Source organism: Necator americanus, chromosome III, assembly GCF_031761385.1.
Source record: "Necator americanus strain Aroian chromosome III, whole genome shotgun sequence".
NCBI classification, from domain to species: Eukaryota; Metazoa; Nematoda; class Chromadorea; order Rhabditida; family Ancylostomatidae; genus Necator; species Necator americanus.
Genome location: NC_087373.1, coordinates 8,710,956 through 8,728,025, shown reverse-complemented (window position 1 = coordinate 8,728,025; position 17,070 = coordinate 8,710,956). Strand labels below are relative to the sequence as shown.

Below are 17,070 nucleotides of genomic sequence, written 5' to 3'. Positions count from 1 at the left end.
TTGAGGTTTACGAACGTGTAACTGGCCAACACAATGACTTGCGGAGGCTAGCCGATGTGTCAAGTCAGTGTTTTTATCCTCCCGGACAAGCTTGGTACCAATTTATCGACACCGGAGAGATGAAGGGGTTGATGAGCACTAGGGCAGATTCGAACCTTCGATCGATCGTGCAGGAAGTGGAACTCCTAACCGACTGTGCACCACCCGCCCAAAAAGGTGGGAAGATTATGATAAAAATGAAGAAAGATAGGAAAGCAATTAGCTGCGAAAAGATAAGTATATGAAAAGTGCAAGAGTGCAAGAAACAAAGAAATGTAGTAGACAACGAAGAGATGTTATCAATGGGAATCTGCAATCCAATTCCATATACTGTCCACACCAAACTGCTGAAAGTTCCCAGAATCATAGTCGGCTGAACATCAATATTCAAACACCGGCGTATTTCATTTTTTTCAAACTTATCTGGAATATTTTACTGTGTTCAGCTTTAAGAACATCCTCGGTTAAGAACTCCAACCATCTTGGAGTTCTATAGAAGTAATTGTTGAATGTGAGGGTGAAGTTCCTATTTTCCTATTTTTCTGTAGTGTAGATTGAAAGTACTAGTTACTTCACTAGTTGGTTTGAAGCACCAATATTTGTTGGAGATTAAAGGCATCACCCCACGAATCTGAGGTGGTACGGATTTCAGGTGGAGTATTCGTATACGGGATCGTAGATTATGGAGAGGTGGGTGATTCCGTCCATTTCCTGCTAACTTTCGTTTAAAAAAAAGGCCCGGAAGATGCGGGGTGTGCACAAGGCTGGCGCGCTCCAATCGAACTCCTTGACTCCTTCGCCAGAAGCGTCCTGGCAGAAGCCACTCGGCCGGTTTTTACGCCAATTAGCAAGAAATGGACGGAATCACCCTTCTCTCCATAATCTACGATCCCAAAATCCGTATCTCCTCAGATTTGTGGGGTGATGCTTTAACCTAGTTCCGTTTCTGAGAGCTTAGGCTGGGTCGGCTTATGTGTATACGCTTGTGAGTCGAGGTGCTCAATCGATATACATACGTACTTCTACTAGATCGTATCCGATATCTTAAATATGTAGACACATTCCTGGTACACGCTCACAACAGTTTTTTTCCCCGGCAAATCACGGCGAAGCCCTAACAATTACAATACTAGTATGTATAATGACATATCATTATGGATGATATTAGAACTTTCGAACAATCTCCTCAAACCTTCTGGTTGCTGCCATCCGAACCCGAATATCGGTCCCTTGACGACCACTCACATTATTCAGCGGCAAACGACGAGCGACGTTTCCAAGGTCAATAAACGTTCCGAGCAAAATATGAGCACACAGTTTGAATCTGTGCGCGAAAAGTCGATGGCGGGCGCCGTCGATGCCCACCCATGGAAGGTTTTCGCCGTGTAATCGATCTGACCTCGATCGCCACCTCAAAAGGCATGAAAGTGCTCAAAAATTGAGTTTTGTGAGAATTTTTGGAAATTGTTCATACTCTTCAGAGTATTTTTTTTATTATGGACTTTACGGTATGTATACGTTCTCGGATCCGTGAGGTAAATAAATAGAAATTAAATAAATAAATAGAAATAGTGAATAGAAATTCGTCAGATTCAAAATCATAGCACATAATAATTTTATTGATGCTTCAGCCAATAGTTGCTGTTTTGAAAACGACGTGAGCTCTTACAAATCTTATCTCATGCTGTATTTTATTCAGGATTCTTCCGTGAGAAGACGTAGATCTACAGGTGGAAAAATTTTTAATTTGTTTTGAATGATGAATCAAAGATGGATGTCACGTTAGCCCAAAAAAAAAACGAGGGCTTCAAAACATGGACTACTTACCGTTTCCGCTTATCGTTTGTTGCCAAATTTCTGTACAAAACACTAGTATATTTTACTCCTGTTTTGAACTATGTTCTTTTTGTTTTATCTAATGTTATAAAGCACCTTGATTGTGCTAATAAATAAATAAACACATGAATGATGGTGAAGTACAGTAATGGGGCGAAGAGAGTTCCAATTCGCCAGTGTCTTGAGCTGAAAGCGGAGATTTTTCATACACTTCACGTCTGAAACAAAAACGAACGTCTTGTGAGCGTCAGAATGTCGATCCTGGCAACAGTCGGTTTGAAGAGGATGTAATTAATTTCATTTGAACGTTTCTCTTTAGTCTATTTATTATCGTCATCTATTATGCATCACAAATATTTCTATATACCTTATATGCGTAGCGCTATAAAGTAGGAAGTATAGAATCTATAAAATTGGATCTTGTCGCAAATAATTTCCAGTGTTTCTAAAACTTGTTTCGGAAAACAAAGAGAACTGTACGATTTTCTTGTGCAAAGTTAGTCGCCACCTTGTGGAAATGAATTTTGTCCAATTCATCGGTCATTCTATAGCTGGCACGGATACAACATATGCAAAAAAAAATTAAACAGAACTTTTGCGATGGACATTTCTAGTACATCAAAAACATCTGAGAAAAGAAAAAGAAGAAAGTAATTCTATTTCCCTTCTGGTTCTCTCGACACGAATTTCAAATGAGTAATCAAGGTTAGGGGTAAATAGGTACAATGGTATGTATAAAAACAAAGCGACCAGACCAGTTCGCACATAGAAAAGTGCTGATGACTCACTCGTTCGCCGGAAAAAAAGCTCTCTGCTTGAAAACTCTTAGTCGAACGGCTGTTACGACTCTTTCGAAACTTTGAAAGACTTCATTCGAATCATCAGAGATGAGAACAATTAATTTTTTTTTAAAAATTCGTATGAAACCTCAAAGATTAAATGACGATAAAGATCAGATCTAAAGGTTAGATAATTCTTGAGTTCGTAAATTTCTGAGTGGATTACAGCACTTAAAGTTTTGAATTGAGGGTTTTCTGAGAATTTCTGGATTTTTTTGTAGTCTTTACACTAATTTTTTTTTATTATGGATCAGTACATATACGTTCTCGAATCTGTCAGCTAGCAAGAAAAAAGGAAAAAAAAAAGAAAAATTAGATTCAAACCCATATAAAAAGTGTTGATGTTTCAACCAATACCTGTCGCTTTGAAAACTCTAACCCTTAAACTCTAACTTTAAACTCTAATTCTAACTCTAACTTTGAAAACTCAACACTTTAAAAACTCAACTTTTACAAAATGTTTTATGCCGCATTTTCTATTCTTCCGGGAGAAGAGGTGGACTTATGAGCTCAAACTTTACAAACAAAAGAAATTCTATAGACTCTGAAGGCTCAAACTTTTTCAGATGTTGTCAAGAAATTGCTTTAGCCGTTTCTTTCTCTTCACTAATTTGCATAACTTGTGTTGTGCACTTTTCACCATTTGAATTTTCATTCACAGCCGACACAAAAAAAAAAAATGTTTCCGTTTACAGCCGGTCTGAAATAACCGGCTGGATTTCTCAATCGATTCGGCGAATCGTACGGCGAAGTCGTCGTCGTCGTTGTACGATCCAAGGCAGCGCTTATTATAATAATGTGATGGGAAAAGTAGCGGCAAGACATGCATATTGAATGAGACACATATTTATACATGCATATTATATCGAGTACCCTCTACTTGTGCATAATTCGTGAAGAATTCAAAAAAAGGAGTTATCCCCTCCTTTTCCATACTCTCATGAACCAGCCCTTGTTAATTTTTCATTCTTTTTTCGCTTTCTTTCCCCAAACTCTTGTTCAGTTGAAGAAATAAATGTCCCCGTGCGAGCCCAAAATACGCTCACAAATGGAAACAACCTCTGAATGAGGAAGGGATCTTTCTCATTTATTAAGCGCTGGATATTTTCATGGAATCCTACGAAGCTGTATCCGAATACTGCGAAATGTTGACAAACACGGGGCAATTTGTATTCTGAGCATTTCTGAGTTCCTCTAATGGATTCCTTTTCTTTATATCTCTAAGTTCGAGCTGGAACAGAATCGTACATTTAAAATCCATCGGAATTTTTCATCGATAGGTCGTCGCATCACAATCACCACCACCACTACCGTTGCATGCTTGAACCGTGCAGTGTTAGACCGTGCACACGGCTCCTCCTGGTATTGATCGGTGGTGAGAAGAATTTAGGACAATTGACGAGCTGGAATTTTGACAATTAAGGAAGAAAGATACCACTAAAGATCTAGGAATACTGTTTTGTTCTTCAATGAAGGTTTCTACTCACATTGACAGTGTCTTAAAAAGAGCATTCACGCAAGAAAAAAAATTAAGGATTTAAGGAAAAAACCAAATGTTCTGGTTTAACTGTAGATTATTTCACTGGAACAAATTTGCTGACGCAGTTAGTAAATGGTTCGGATGCGAATGCATGGTCAATAGTTAGGAAAACTCGCTCTAGTCCCTAACCAAGCCTTTCATCCATTTGGGCGACGATAAATTGCTACCAGACTTGTCTGGAAGAATAAAAACATTGACTTGATAAATCGGTTAGTCCGAGCAAGTCATTGTATAGGCCAATTACACGTTCGTAAACATCAAATGATTCTGAATTGGACGCTTGAACGCTTTGTAGGATCCCAAGCGGATTGATTACCGCGCTAGACCCTTCCTCCATTACCTTTTGTTTCGGCTTACGATTAGATTATGATTAGACTGTTATCTGACTATTTAGTTATTCGATTTCTTATCAAAAATTCAGAATTGGAGATTACATGTGGCAGTTACCGAATATACATAACATATTATATATATATATATATATATATATATATATATATATATATATATATATATATATATATTGATAGCCTGTTCAAATTAGGAGAATCAAACATAGTTGATGGATTGTAACGAATTTGCAAGCAAACGTCGTCCCTTTTTCCAATATTCCAGAGCATCGCTTCCGGGCAAACACGAAGGGCAGCTGTGACTACATACTCAATGGTGCATGTGAACTATTCCAGCACAACAAGCAATTTTCAATGCACTTTCGACTCAAATGGAAGTAGCTTGGATCGTCGTAAAATAGAATGGTATTGCTACAAGAACATCTTAAGCTGTTTTTTCATTATTACTCTGGACCCAGTTTTTCAGTGCAAGTGAAAATGCATTCAATTATTGTCTTGTACTTTTTTAACGTTACCCTAGAAACTTACAGGAGAAAATTTTTCCGGACGTTGTGTTGACACTGCTAACACTATTTTTTATGTTGTTAATCCCATAAGCTGAAACCACAACATAACCTCGGAAACAATGAGGAATTAGTTGTCGTGCACAAGAATTAATTGTGACAGGCATGTGGTGTCAAGAATTTTTAATTATTCAATCCCTCATTAAAGTTTTTTTTTTCTTTTTTTCTTTTTCTTTCTCGAAATTATTGTTATGTTATTAGTGTTTGTAGATCTAGACTTACAGAATGTGATCATTTTTGGTCTAAATCCATGAGAGTAGATAAATAACTGTAATTAAATGAATCCTGATAAACAGGGATGCTATAAATATAAAATATGAGTAGTGTTCCTTTAGAACCTGAATCCATAGATCTAGATCTAAATAATTATGTGCGAAAACACATTCAAGTAATTTATCCAAACATTAGCAGACGTAAATTTGTCAAAAACGAAATTCTTAACGTACAGTATTCGTTCATGGAATGGCAGAAGGTGTTTTCGACCTATTATTATTTTATTGACAAATTTCATGTTCTTTTATCCTTAAATCAAGATATTTTTAAGCTGAATCCGCAAACCTAATTCACAAGTGGTTAGCCTGAACTTTTACTAGATTGGGTAATCTCATTAACGATGCTTTTTTTCTCTTTTTTCTTTTCTTTTCTTTTCTTTTTTCTCATTTTCACCAGAGAGTTTTAAAGTGTAAAAGAATTTTCGCAGTGGTGCATCAAAAGTTTAAGGGAATGATAGGAGAAGTTCATGGATTTGAAAAAAGTTTTTTTTACCTTAATAAATTTATAAACTTTGATTTATAAATAGAGATCACTGTTGATCTCAATTCAGAAAAATTGATCTATAAGTGATCTACTACGACCTAAATCTGAAAATCTATATCTATGTACAGATTTAACAATTTTGAAAAAATAAAGCGACTACGGAATCCTGCATTATTTATAAAATGAATCAACACGTTGCGGTCTGACGTTTCAGCAATAATATGTTTTTTCGGAGGCCGGAAATTGTTATTTTGTTTACAAATTGGACCACGAAAAGACTTAAACTACTGCAAATAGAGTAGGCAGAAAGAGATAAGAGATCTGTTAGTTGAAATTTCAAATAAAACAATACCTTTGGACTTCCGAAGAAAATCCATTTGTGTGTCGAAATGTCATGTATCAGACCGTAATAAAAATTCTATTTAGCAGTCGTTGAGGAATAGTATACTCGATAAATCGATGACTATTACTACTATACAGTTCATTTCCTAGAAATGGTGGTAACGTAGGAAAGTAATTCCTAGAAAAGTAATGCTTTTCAAAGCAAAAAAGAGGCATCCGTACTCCCAGTGGAATGAAACCACAAGGAAGATGAGGGGAAAAAAAGCGAAGATTTAAATATCAGACATTACAACATCTATCTTGCTATATGATAACGGGCTTAGTTTGTATTTGTTTGTTTGTTTGTATGTTTGTTTGTGTGTCATAAACTCACTTCAGTAAACTATCAGGAAAGAAGACGATACGAGCCTTGATATTTAACGGTAGCGAGGGAATTCAAATATAAAATCAAGGATAAGTAGTTTCTAAATATACTACTGCAATCATTAGCAAAAAAGCTGCAAAATCTCTGAACAGTATTTATATTTTTTTATTAGAAGATCAACAAGAACCGTAAATAACAACAAAACCATGTGGGATTCTACAACAACAACTTTCGGACAGCGTCCCTACTTTAAATTTTATTGAGCTTTGAATGCGAGCGATGCGAGCACTATGTACAAGAAGTATGAACGTCTAGGATTGGCCGAACGTTCACTCAATTATCTGAATAATATTTATTCATCTATTTATTTGAACACACCTACAGATGTACCATAAAACAAAGAGAAGATGGAACAGATCTCACAAGAATTTCGTCTAAGTTTTAAATATCAAAACCATTGCAGTAATTAATCAGTCATTTAAAATAACAGCTAATATTTTTTCATTTATAGACCGAAAAAACTCCATATAATTATTCTCTGGCTGTCTATACAGTTCTCGGTCCTACGTTGGCTTTCTGTTGATCATCCACCAACAACAAATACGTGTTTTGTTTACTCGATCGATGCGACGGGATGGTCGACTGGGCGTGGCCGAGCGCGGACTCCGAAAAACGCCTCGAACAACATTCGCAGCTCGATCGACGGCGTGATGGTGAGTTCAGCTCGTTGACCATTCGCTTCTTATCGTTAATTATTTCCACCTTTGATGAAAAACGTACCGTAGTTCGTTTGTTTACGCTCATTTTAGATAGTAAATAAGTTTTAGTTTATAATTACTGTCATATATCGAATCCCACGAAATTCTCCGTGGTTAAATTGCAAAAAAAGAGAAGTGAACAGGTTTTTTCGTTATTGTTTGGTTGACATTTTGCGGATACAAAATATTTTTACGTACATGTGAGATAGTAAATAAGTGCCTGTTTACATGAAATGTCTTTAAAAAAGAGCCTATTCCCTTGTAAAACTGTGTGGATAAGGAGGCCCACCACCGGTTATGAATTTCCTCTAATACCCAATGTTTCTGGTCATTCACAAGCATAAATCCACGTGATTTTCCACTGATTCCAATGCAGTCAGCAAATTTTCTGCATTAAAATACTGTTTTTTTTTCTGGAAAGGACCCTCCAATTAGAAATGCACATGTGCTGAACGAACTAGTAACGAATTCGTGGTCTCCTCTTCTGGAAGAGAACCTGATTTTGATGGTTGCGGATAGACTTTTTTTTTAAGTTCACGTCCCAACTATTGGTGATTCATTTTCCTGAAGCAGGAGCGCTTTCGAAATCCATGCGTGCCCCTTTCTCTATGGTTGAGTCCTTGTTTTTCGCCTTTCCCCCATGCAAAGGCAGCGTACAGATGCACTTTTCAAAATTGGGCTCTCTCTAGCTGCAGACAAATATGATTCCTCACAGTTAGACTACCAAAACGAACAAATCCTTTAAAAATCCAGAAATCAGATGTTTCCGGAACTGTCAAATTGGGCAAATCATACATTCAAACCAACTCCTCACATCCTTGATCACGTTCACTTCATCCCAGTTGAACGCTGTCTTTGACGGCTTTGTGAAGAGGAACAAATGCGGTTAGGGTGCATGACAACATGCTTTCGTGACCTATTGTTCCAGAATCAATCACTCTCGTCCGCAGCTGGACGAGTTTGCACACCTCTAAGCGCACCCATTGTAGAACTCTCATGATAACTAGTATAACGACAACAACGACTATTCTGGCACAACTCCAATGGAGTTATAGGGCCAGGCTCGAAAGTGGAGTGATTGAATTTGAATAGTCATTGTTGAGCTGGGATGGGGAGGGGGTACGGTAATTAATTGGAGAGTCTTGGCGAGATTTTTTGTCCCCCACAACAAAATGAAAGATGTGCTTACATGTGACAAGCGCAACCCATTTGAATAACTAAAAAAAATCTCGTCTAGGGTGAAATGTAGTTGAGGGAGGGGACTCTGCGTACTCAGTGGCGCTTCTATTTCTGGAAGTAAATAACTAAATCAGTCAGGAGGCTAAGACCTAAGCATTAGCCTTCAGAGGTCTATGACATGTTCCCACCCTCGTCTATTCTTTTTTTTTCTTCCCTGGAATGGTGAATATCCAAGTGGAACACGAATCCGGCGCTAAATAAGTTGGTGCACTCTTATGCGCACTAAGCTCAACCATCCTTGTTCCGCGACTCAAGCCGCAGTAGTAATTCCGAAAATAGATGGAAAATCCGATTTTGAGTTGTTCTCTCAGACTTTTCCTTAATATTAAATACCACAACTTCTTACCTATAACCTCTTCCATCTAAAACTGATGGAAAATTTGTTACTTTCAATAAATTCTGAGTAAAAGTAAAGAGTTGAAAGCAGTTGTATTAGAATGATAAAAGGGCGTCTCATAAATTGAAAAAAAACATCATTTGAAGGATTATTCAACAACCTCGTGTACAGCTTATTAAAATCAATACGGGATTTCATTAGTTTATTTGGTGATGATTTTGATTGCGAATTCCTCAAAGGGTCCGTCTTATTTCTGTTCGAAAAAATGGCATTCTCTCTCTGCTTCTCAGAAATTTTAAAGCTATGGAACACGCTCTAATCCAAGACACCATAATATCACATCTTTTTCCTGTTTTCGGAAAGGGAGATTTCTACATTTTAAAATTCATTCTTTTCCAGGGCAAAATAGCTGACATCACTCTCCCTTATGCACTCTCAGACTAGCAGCAAAACAATTTCTGCAGCCAACAGGGGCCGTGAAAAGGGCAGCGCGCTCGCACGAATAAAACATCATCGACCACCACGTCCTTGTGCTACTAACTAGGGGACGAATTGAAAAACCTTGTACTGGAAATCAGTAGGCGATATAGGATCAAAGAATGTGAAAAGAATGAGAAAAATGCTTATTGGATAATTAATCATTTAATGTAACAGACGCCATCATGCTGATCATAAGAACAAGAAATGAGTCAAAATCCAAGATTGAATAAAATTTTTGCTCTCGGACGCATCGCACGCATTTTCATGGAGAAAAGTATTTGATGCGCTTAGGGGACCGGTACCGATGGTAATTTTAAAGGGATCATCCCACAAAGCTGGGATGGTATGGATTTCCTATAGCTGAATACGGGGTGGTATAGTCTTTAGCCATCGGAAATCCATACCATCCCAAATTCGTGTGGTAATGTCTTTAATTGAAATTTTATATTCTTCCCAGAAAAAGAAAGTGTTCGTTTTCAGATCATTTCGTACTCTCATTTCGTAGTAAGACCAAGGATTTTATATTCTTTTGAACCTTCTCAGATTTTTTCTACCACGAATAGCGCGTTTTTTCCATTCCTGTTCGTCCCCATAATTTCGCTATGAATCGAGTTTTAAAAAAAGTGCATTCGTAGGCGCATTCGAATTTACTTCCGTGTATTTTTAGATTCTTAGCAACGTATAACAATCGTATAAGAGTCACGTTTTCTTTCGATGGTATGAAAATTTCTACTTTACGATTCCCCCAATGCGAGTGAGTCATCGCCGCTCCGTTTTGAATTGCGACTTCTCATGCGAGTATCTGTACGATGCGCTGGCGCTTTTTCAAAGGTCTATCCTATTTCTCGCCCGAAGAAATAGACAAGTTCTTCAATGACTCAACTGAGAGGCATGTGTTACGGTGAAAAAGCGTGTATTTCACTAAAAATAGGTGTTTTTATGCTCAGAAAGTTAAAAACATTGCTCAATATTGTCTCAAGAACTTCTAACGCCAAGTTTACTTACTTTTTTTTTTACAACGCAGGTATCAGCTAGGGACAACAGCTTGGGTTTGTACCTGTTTTAGTGCCTGTCTATTCCCTGGTATGCCTACAATCCACCGATTTGGCCTTGTCCGAACACACTGACATTTACAGTACACATACAGTAACAGCGGTTGAGTATGACGAAATTCTGCACTGTTGACGGTTCAAAGTACTTTTTGTTTTTTTTTTTTTGCTGCATTTTTACAATTTTCTTCAACTTTGCCTCAAACATATGTCCACTATTCCTTCAAAAGAATCGTATCACTAAAATTTGCTAACCAGACTTCTATGTAGTCGCTATATAGTTCTACATAGTACGTAGTTGAGGTTTGGTTCGTGAGTGTGAGAGGAATCACATTTGGTTCCCTATAAGTTCAGAAGAAGCGTGTATGCTGCATGTATACGAAAACAAGAGTTACCCTGTGTGTTTTTCTCCAGCGAGCGATGCAACTTATTACGGATGATAGAACGCGAGCAATTCGCACCGCGTCCACAATTGTTTTTGCGTGGCAGATTCACTTGTTTATTTGGTTTGTATTAGTTGGGTCGTGGATGTTGGATAATGACGAACTTATCCGCGTTCTATCGCTTACCACTTTGCATCGTTGAGGAGACGAAAACAACGAGCCAATTTATATGTGTTTTTATTTACGGAGGAATTGAGGGTGATCGATATTTTCTCGCACATTCGAGTACTAGTTGAAAAGAAAAAGAGGTAAAGCGTTGTTTCTTCGCATGGACTGAAACCACTGAAAATTTTTTTCATCTGGCTTCTGGATCTGTACAGAAAACTTTTCAGTTTAGACTGCAATTTTACAAAAGCGTATAGAGAAAACTGCTTACTAATGGGAAACACTCAATATCCAACAAAATTCAAACGAATTAAATCAATTAATTAAAGTTGGCTTTAAAGTGCTTTGGTAATGGTGCTGGTAATTTGTAACAATCTCTGGTTTTGTAAGGAAAATGAAGAGGAGAGATTCATAATTGTTGTAGTTTCTGACTGTGAGCTTTACTTAATGAGAGATGGATAGATAGAGACAAACACTTGTGGTACTGTAAGCTGTGTACAGTACTTTCGGAACAATAATTAAAATATATGTAGACAAGCTTTGCTCTACTCCACTGTTCAAAAAATTCCCTTTTTTCATTGGAGGCGAGCATTCAGGCTCATCCGACCGATGCACCGATCCCTGTACCTTACACTACAAAACTTGGCCAACCCCTGTTACCTGGACAAACTTTGGACATCCATGGAAAGATCAACAGTGATGCCAGCAGGTGGGAAATAGAAATTTCTGTCGAGGTTTCAGGAGAATTTAATTAACTGATCTTTCGCATAAAGTAAACGTAAAAAATAATTTTCCTCTTCAGGGTCGAGATAAATCTGCTTCATGGTGCAGCACAGATTGATCCTGGACAAGCTGTACTTCATGTGAATCTTCGTTTTGACGAGAAAAAGATTGTCATGAATACATACATGGTATGTTTGCACGTAGAAAATTCTGGAATCATTTATTTTTATATCAGAAAAACCCAAGAAGTTCAAGGATTTCAATAACGTGGAGAAGTGCTGCCGTAGCGAAACCAGCAACGGTAGATCACCAAAAATTACCCACTAATCAATGCTTGGCACTGTTTTGGTAATGAAAACACTTTGCACTCCTTAGCATTAGCATAAGGCGTAGAAAAATCTTCCAAAAAATTTAAAAACCCCTTAGAAGTATTCATTTGAGCATTTAGTCAATCATAGCGAAGAAAATATAATCAAGCTTACTGTAGGAAGTGTATCTCTCAGAATTTCCACACCAGAACTATGTCCAGATAATCCCTTCGACATATACCAGTTTCTATATTTTTCCACCTCGAAATTGAACGTCACAAAATTGTACCGGCACTCAGAATATTGCCAATTTTTTTAAGAAGGAAAAAGAAGAAGGATATCGGAGTCAAAAATGGTGTTGGCGGTGCGATGGGCACTCAAATAACGTATGAATAACGCCCATTTACTTTCATCGGGGCCTGAGTTTATGTCAATTCTAAAAAAAAAAATATTTGTTTTCATGACCTCAGGGCTAAAGTAAGCTAAAAGCTAAGGCTATAATTTTAGCAATGCGGAATTGCTTCCCTGGGACCTGAACTTATGTTAGTTTGTAAAAAAAAATAATTCTATGCGTGAATTCAAGGCTGGAAAAGGTTATAGTAAAGTAAATAAATAATAATAACTACAATAACAAATATAACAGAAATTTCTAAAATTAAAAGCTAAGATTATAATTTTTGGAAAACAAAACATAAACAGGAACAGAAATAGAGGAGACAAATAGAATACCTGGTTATTTCTAAGAAGACAGCCCTATATATATTTGAATAAAGAAAACCTTAACGTGACGTTCTAGGATGGAGTATGGGGGAAAGAGGAACGCGAGTCGATGCCCTTTAAACAAGGCGAGAAGTTTGATCTCAAGATGAGGTAGAGGTTTCTCTTAATGGGAATTCACGCAAGGATTTTTAACGTGAATTTTCAGGGTGTTGGTTGATGGCATGGAAATTTGGTGTGATGATAAGAAGGTCCATCTGTACAAGCATCGAATGCCATTCGATCAAATCGAATATCTGCAGATCAAAGGCGACTGCACGCTGAGTGGTGTACATTGGGGTGGAAAGTGAGGGGAATTTCTTGGATTTACATCTTATAGTCGTCCCTCGGCCATAATCTATAATATGCTGTTCAGATTCTACCAGGTCCCATGGGAAACTGGTTTCCCTGACGGACATCTACGTGCAAGTAAATAATTCGTTCACTTAATATTTTCTTTACGTTTTACTAAAATTTTGTTTTAAGGTCAACGTATCATGTTACACGCGATTCCAAAGGGGGATCGCTGGAATTTGGATTTGCTCGGAAGGGGCGGTGACATCTTGTTCCACTTTAATCCAAGATTCAAAGATAAGCAGGTGGGCAACGTTCGGTCTTAGACCCTTTGCCATCAACGTGGATCATAGGGATTCGATAGTACAAGTCCTTATTATTTCCTTTAGATCGTTCGAAACTCCTACAAAGGTGGTATCTGGAATAAAGAGGAACGTGAGGGTCCGTTCCCGTTCGAAAAAGAACGCGGTTTTGATCTCACCATCGAAAATGAACCTTACTCAATGCAGGTAATACCATTTGGATTTTAGGCAACCTCTGTTATGTACCTTAGGTTTGAGGGGTGCGCCTGTCTTGGCAGTGCCTTCTAGAAATCTCTAATATTAACAATTCTAATCTTATAGTCCTGATTAATTTCTAGTGAAATAATTTATTTTTTGTAATCTCTTTTTGTTATTGTGTTCACTTAGAGAAACTAATTAATTGAGGATCACTGTAGACTGACTGTTGGAAGGTATGGTATAGGGCCAGAACGACATGAAGCACGGTGCAGTTGCGTAGACGGTTGCACTTGAACGCGAACTACATTGATGAATGGTGGTAGAAGTGGTCTTCACTCGATCCTAACAGCTGCGCTCTACCGCACCGCTTCGAGCGCAACCGCTTGCGCAACTGCACCGTGCTTCATGTCGTTTTGACCCGAGCATACTGAATAACCTTTAAATTTTAAAGTGGAAGGAGCAGGAAATGCAATGATACTCCTATAACCATTAACAAATATTGTGAGCTTATCCAGGGGCCAAAAAGACCAGCTCCAAGAGCTTGCTGCGAATAAAAGTGGTGCAACGATACTGTAGTTTGTTACGATCTTCAGACAGTACGAATTCCCTTTGATATTACGACGTTGCACTCGAGAAATAATGATACGAGACGAAAAAATGCCCCTACGATGGTATTTTGACGCGATTTTACTGGTAGCAATAGAATATTTTCAATGTATCGTAAGCGATATACGTATTTTGTTGATTTCTCGACTCCCTTCGCCATAAAATAATGAAAAAGTGATCTAGCATTCGATTTTTGTCCCAACCAGTCCATTAAGTCACGTGCAATCACGTAGTTCTCGCTTCCGGCTACAATAGAATCCATCTACTAACTGTTTGTATTCACATCTTTCTTGCTAAAGCCATTTCTATTGATAAGTTGTTACAGTATTACTGTCATTGTATTTTTGAGTGCCAGATCTAAAAATGGGTCCCCCTGAGTTTTTGCTTTTATTAGGTGAGGTAAAAAGTTCCGAGCGTTTTTCTGTTTTATTTTCGACCATGAAATTAGCATAGTTAGGACTAACCGATTTAGATGAAATGTAAGCCGTTTTATGCGATAACTTTTGCCCATTTTGATAGGAATTTCATCATTCATTTTTTTCTAGAGGAGAGGAATTTTTTCCCATAATTTATTTTGATAGGAATTCCATAATTTCATAATTAAAGGAGCCCTCGTCTATATTGCCAAAAAACTCCACAACTTCATTTTCACAAGCCTCTCTTGGGTCCAGTTTTGTATCTTCAAGACAATTTTGCAAATTTTTGAAAAGGTGGTAATCGCTTAGCCTCAGATTCGAACTATACGGCGGATGCGGTAGAACCAGCCATCCAAGCTTTCGGAGCTTTTGCCGCGTCCTGGCGTATCTTGATGGGACCCAACAGTTTTCTTATTGGGCGATTTTAACCGCTTCTGGTCGATCGGTTGTTTCAATCTGGGTAGTTCTTTTTTACAGTAGAGGTCCGAATTGAGTGTTTGGCCCGACGAGAGGGGCTGATAGTGGATGATTTCCATCAAGTCCCACCAAACACCCGGCAAAACCTTCTTACCCGTGAATCCGGGGCTCGGCGATCGTTTGGGCTGGCCCTGCCCCTGATTGCCGCAAGATTTTTTTGGCTTTTGTTCTCGTAATGTCACTTTGAAATCGCTGTGTAGTATGAGTTGATGTGAGGTATACATTGCCAGATATGGGTCACTAATGACGTCTAGCGAAAATGCTCAGAACTTTCTACTTCACCTAATATCTTACCCTATTTCTGTTCCAAATCTTTTGTCTCTTTTAATCATTTTTTATTCAGTCAGAGCTAAGATAGTGTTTGGCTTAGGAAAGGGTAGGAACCCTAGAGATGCAGTTTTTGAGTTAATGTGGTATAATGAGTTAAAGCGGACAAAAACGTTGGCGTAACTTTTTGATACTCTTCGATTTCGAAGATGAGAATGCTCCTTTTGACCTTATTAAGGAGAACTTTAAGGTATAACCTGACCTTATTAAGCCGTTCTTGTAAATAATGAAAGTATGCTATGTATCCCATAATCCAGCGAATTGCTCCTGGATTTTCGTGTTCAACTTTTAGATCTTCGTAAACAACGAGCGTATTGGCACATTCCAACATCGTACCGAAAATCCTACACAGGACTATATCGGGATGAGAATCGACGGTGAAATTGAAGTGACCAATGTCGAATTCGTCTGAATGTTCTTGTTGTTTCGTAAATTTCGCTGTAATGTATTCCTGGCCGGTCAGTGTGTTTTTGTGTTGATGACCACTTCTACCATGTTTTTATCCGATGAATTCCATAAATGCTTTTTTATTTCTTTTTTATTTTCAGCAAGTTATGGATAACGCTTCTTGTTTTAATAAAGTTCCCATACCTTACTCGTTTGTAAAATGACAGAACAAACAAGAAAACGCTCAGCCGTTGGTGCACTGAAAAACAAAAAATAGGTGCTACCAGCGGTCCTTCATCCGGAGGAACTCTACGTAATGCTAATTTCAAAGTACATGGGTTTCGTCTCCATAACCTTCATTGATTATTGAAACCTCTGACCCAGGATAGTGTGGCACATGACGGAATAAGTCCAAGATTTTTCTAATCTACCTCTATTTAGGCCTCTGAAGAAGACGAAAAAGCAGAAACGTCTGGCTAATAAGTGTACCATTTAAAAACTTCGTAGGCACACTAATAGTACATATAATGGATAAATAAACGATAAGGTGTCTGGCGTTAATTAATTCGTTTGAGATGCGCCACTACGTTCACCTCAATTCAGAATCCTCTGAGGTTTACGAACGTGTAACCGGCCTATACAATGACTTTCGGGACTACCTAATGCGTCAAGTCAATGTTTTTATCCTCCCAGATAGGTCTGGTACCAATTTATCGACCTCGGAGGGATTGGTTGGTGGGGACAAGGGCGGATTCAAACCTCCGATCGATCGTGCAGGAACCGCTACACTACACCCGCCCTAATAGTGAACAATGACAGGAAAATACCGAGAACGAGAACGAGAACGATTGAACGATTGAACAACTGTAGCAATGTTTCATAAAGCTAATAATGGCAATCCTCACAACAGGACTAAACGAGGAAGCTTTAAGTGATCATTCAATCTTTTTTTTCATTTCGGCAGAGACCCCTATCACATGCACAAGTGTAAAATTGGACTGTTTCGGTAGATAAAAAAAATTGAGGAAGAAATCTCAGAAGTGCCGGGATTCATTATTAGTTCATTGAAGTAGTATCAAAAGAAGCATACCAAGAAATTAACGACGTTTGACGGTCTTTTCACGAAAAGAGATCTACAGGGTGTAAGAGTCACGAGTATGAGCTGAATTCCTCCAGATCTTCCATTGAAACGACGGCGTAGAAAACTCCCATGTAGGCCGAATGTCCCTGCGAAGC

General features: G+C 38.1%; 1 protein-coding gene across 2 annotated transcripts; it reads left to right on the top strand.

The window, feature by feature from the left end:
• Positions 1-7,263: 7,263 nt before the first annotated feature.
• On the top strand, positions 7,264-15,859 carry RB195_009002 (uncharacterized protein; the record flags this gene model as incomplete). Of its 2 annotated transcripts, XM_064195791.1 has the most annotated exons (10): positions 7,264-7,342; positions 7,457-7,530; positions 11,637-11,749; positions 11,843-11,951; positions 12,868-12,941; positions 12,997-13,134; positions 13,204-13,256; positions 13,314-13,426; positions 13,511-13,630; positions 15,740-15,859. In XM_064195791.1, 10 exons carry the CDS (start codon positions 7,264-7,266, stop codon positions 15,857-15,859), a joined length of 993 nt encoding a protein of 330 aa, XP_064046936.1. The 2 variants fall into 2 exon arrangements, with proteins under 2 accessions (XP_064046936.1, XP_064046937.1); XM_064195792.1 differs by lacking the exon at positions 7,457-7,530 and having other exon boundaries at positions 7,340-7,342.
• Between the last annotated feature and the right edge of the window lie 1,211 nt (positions 15,860-17,070).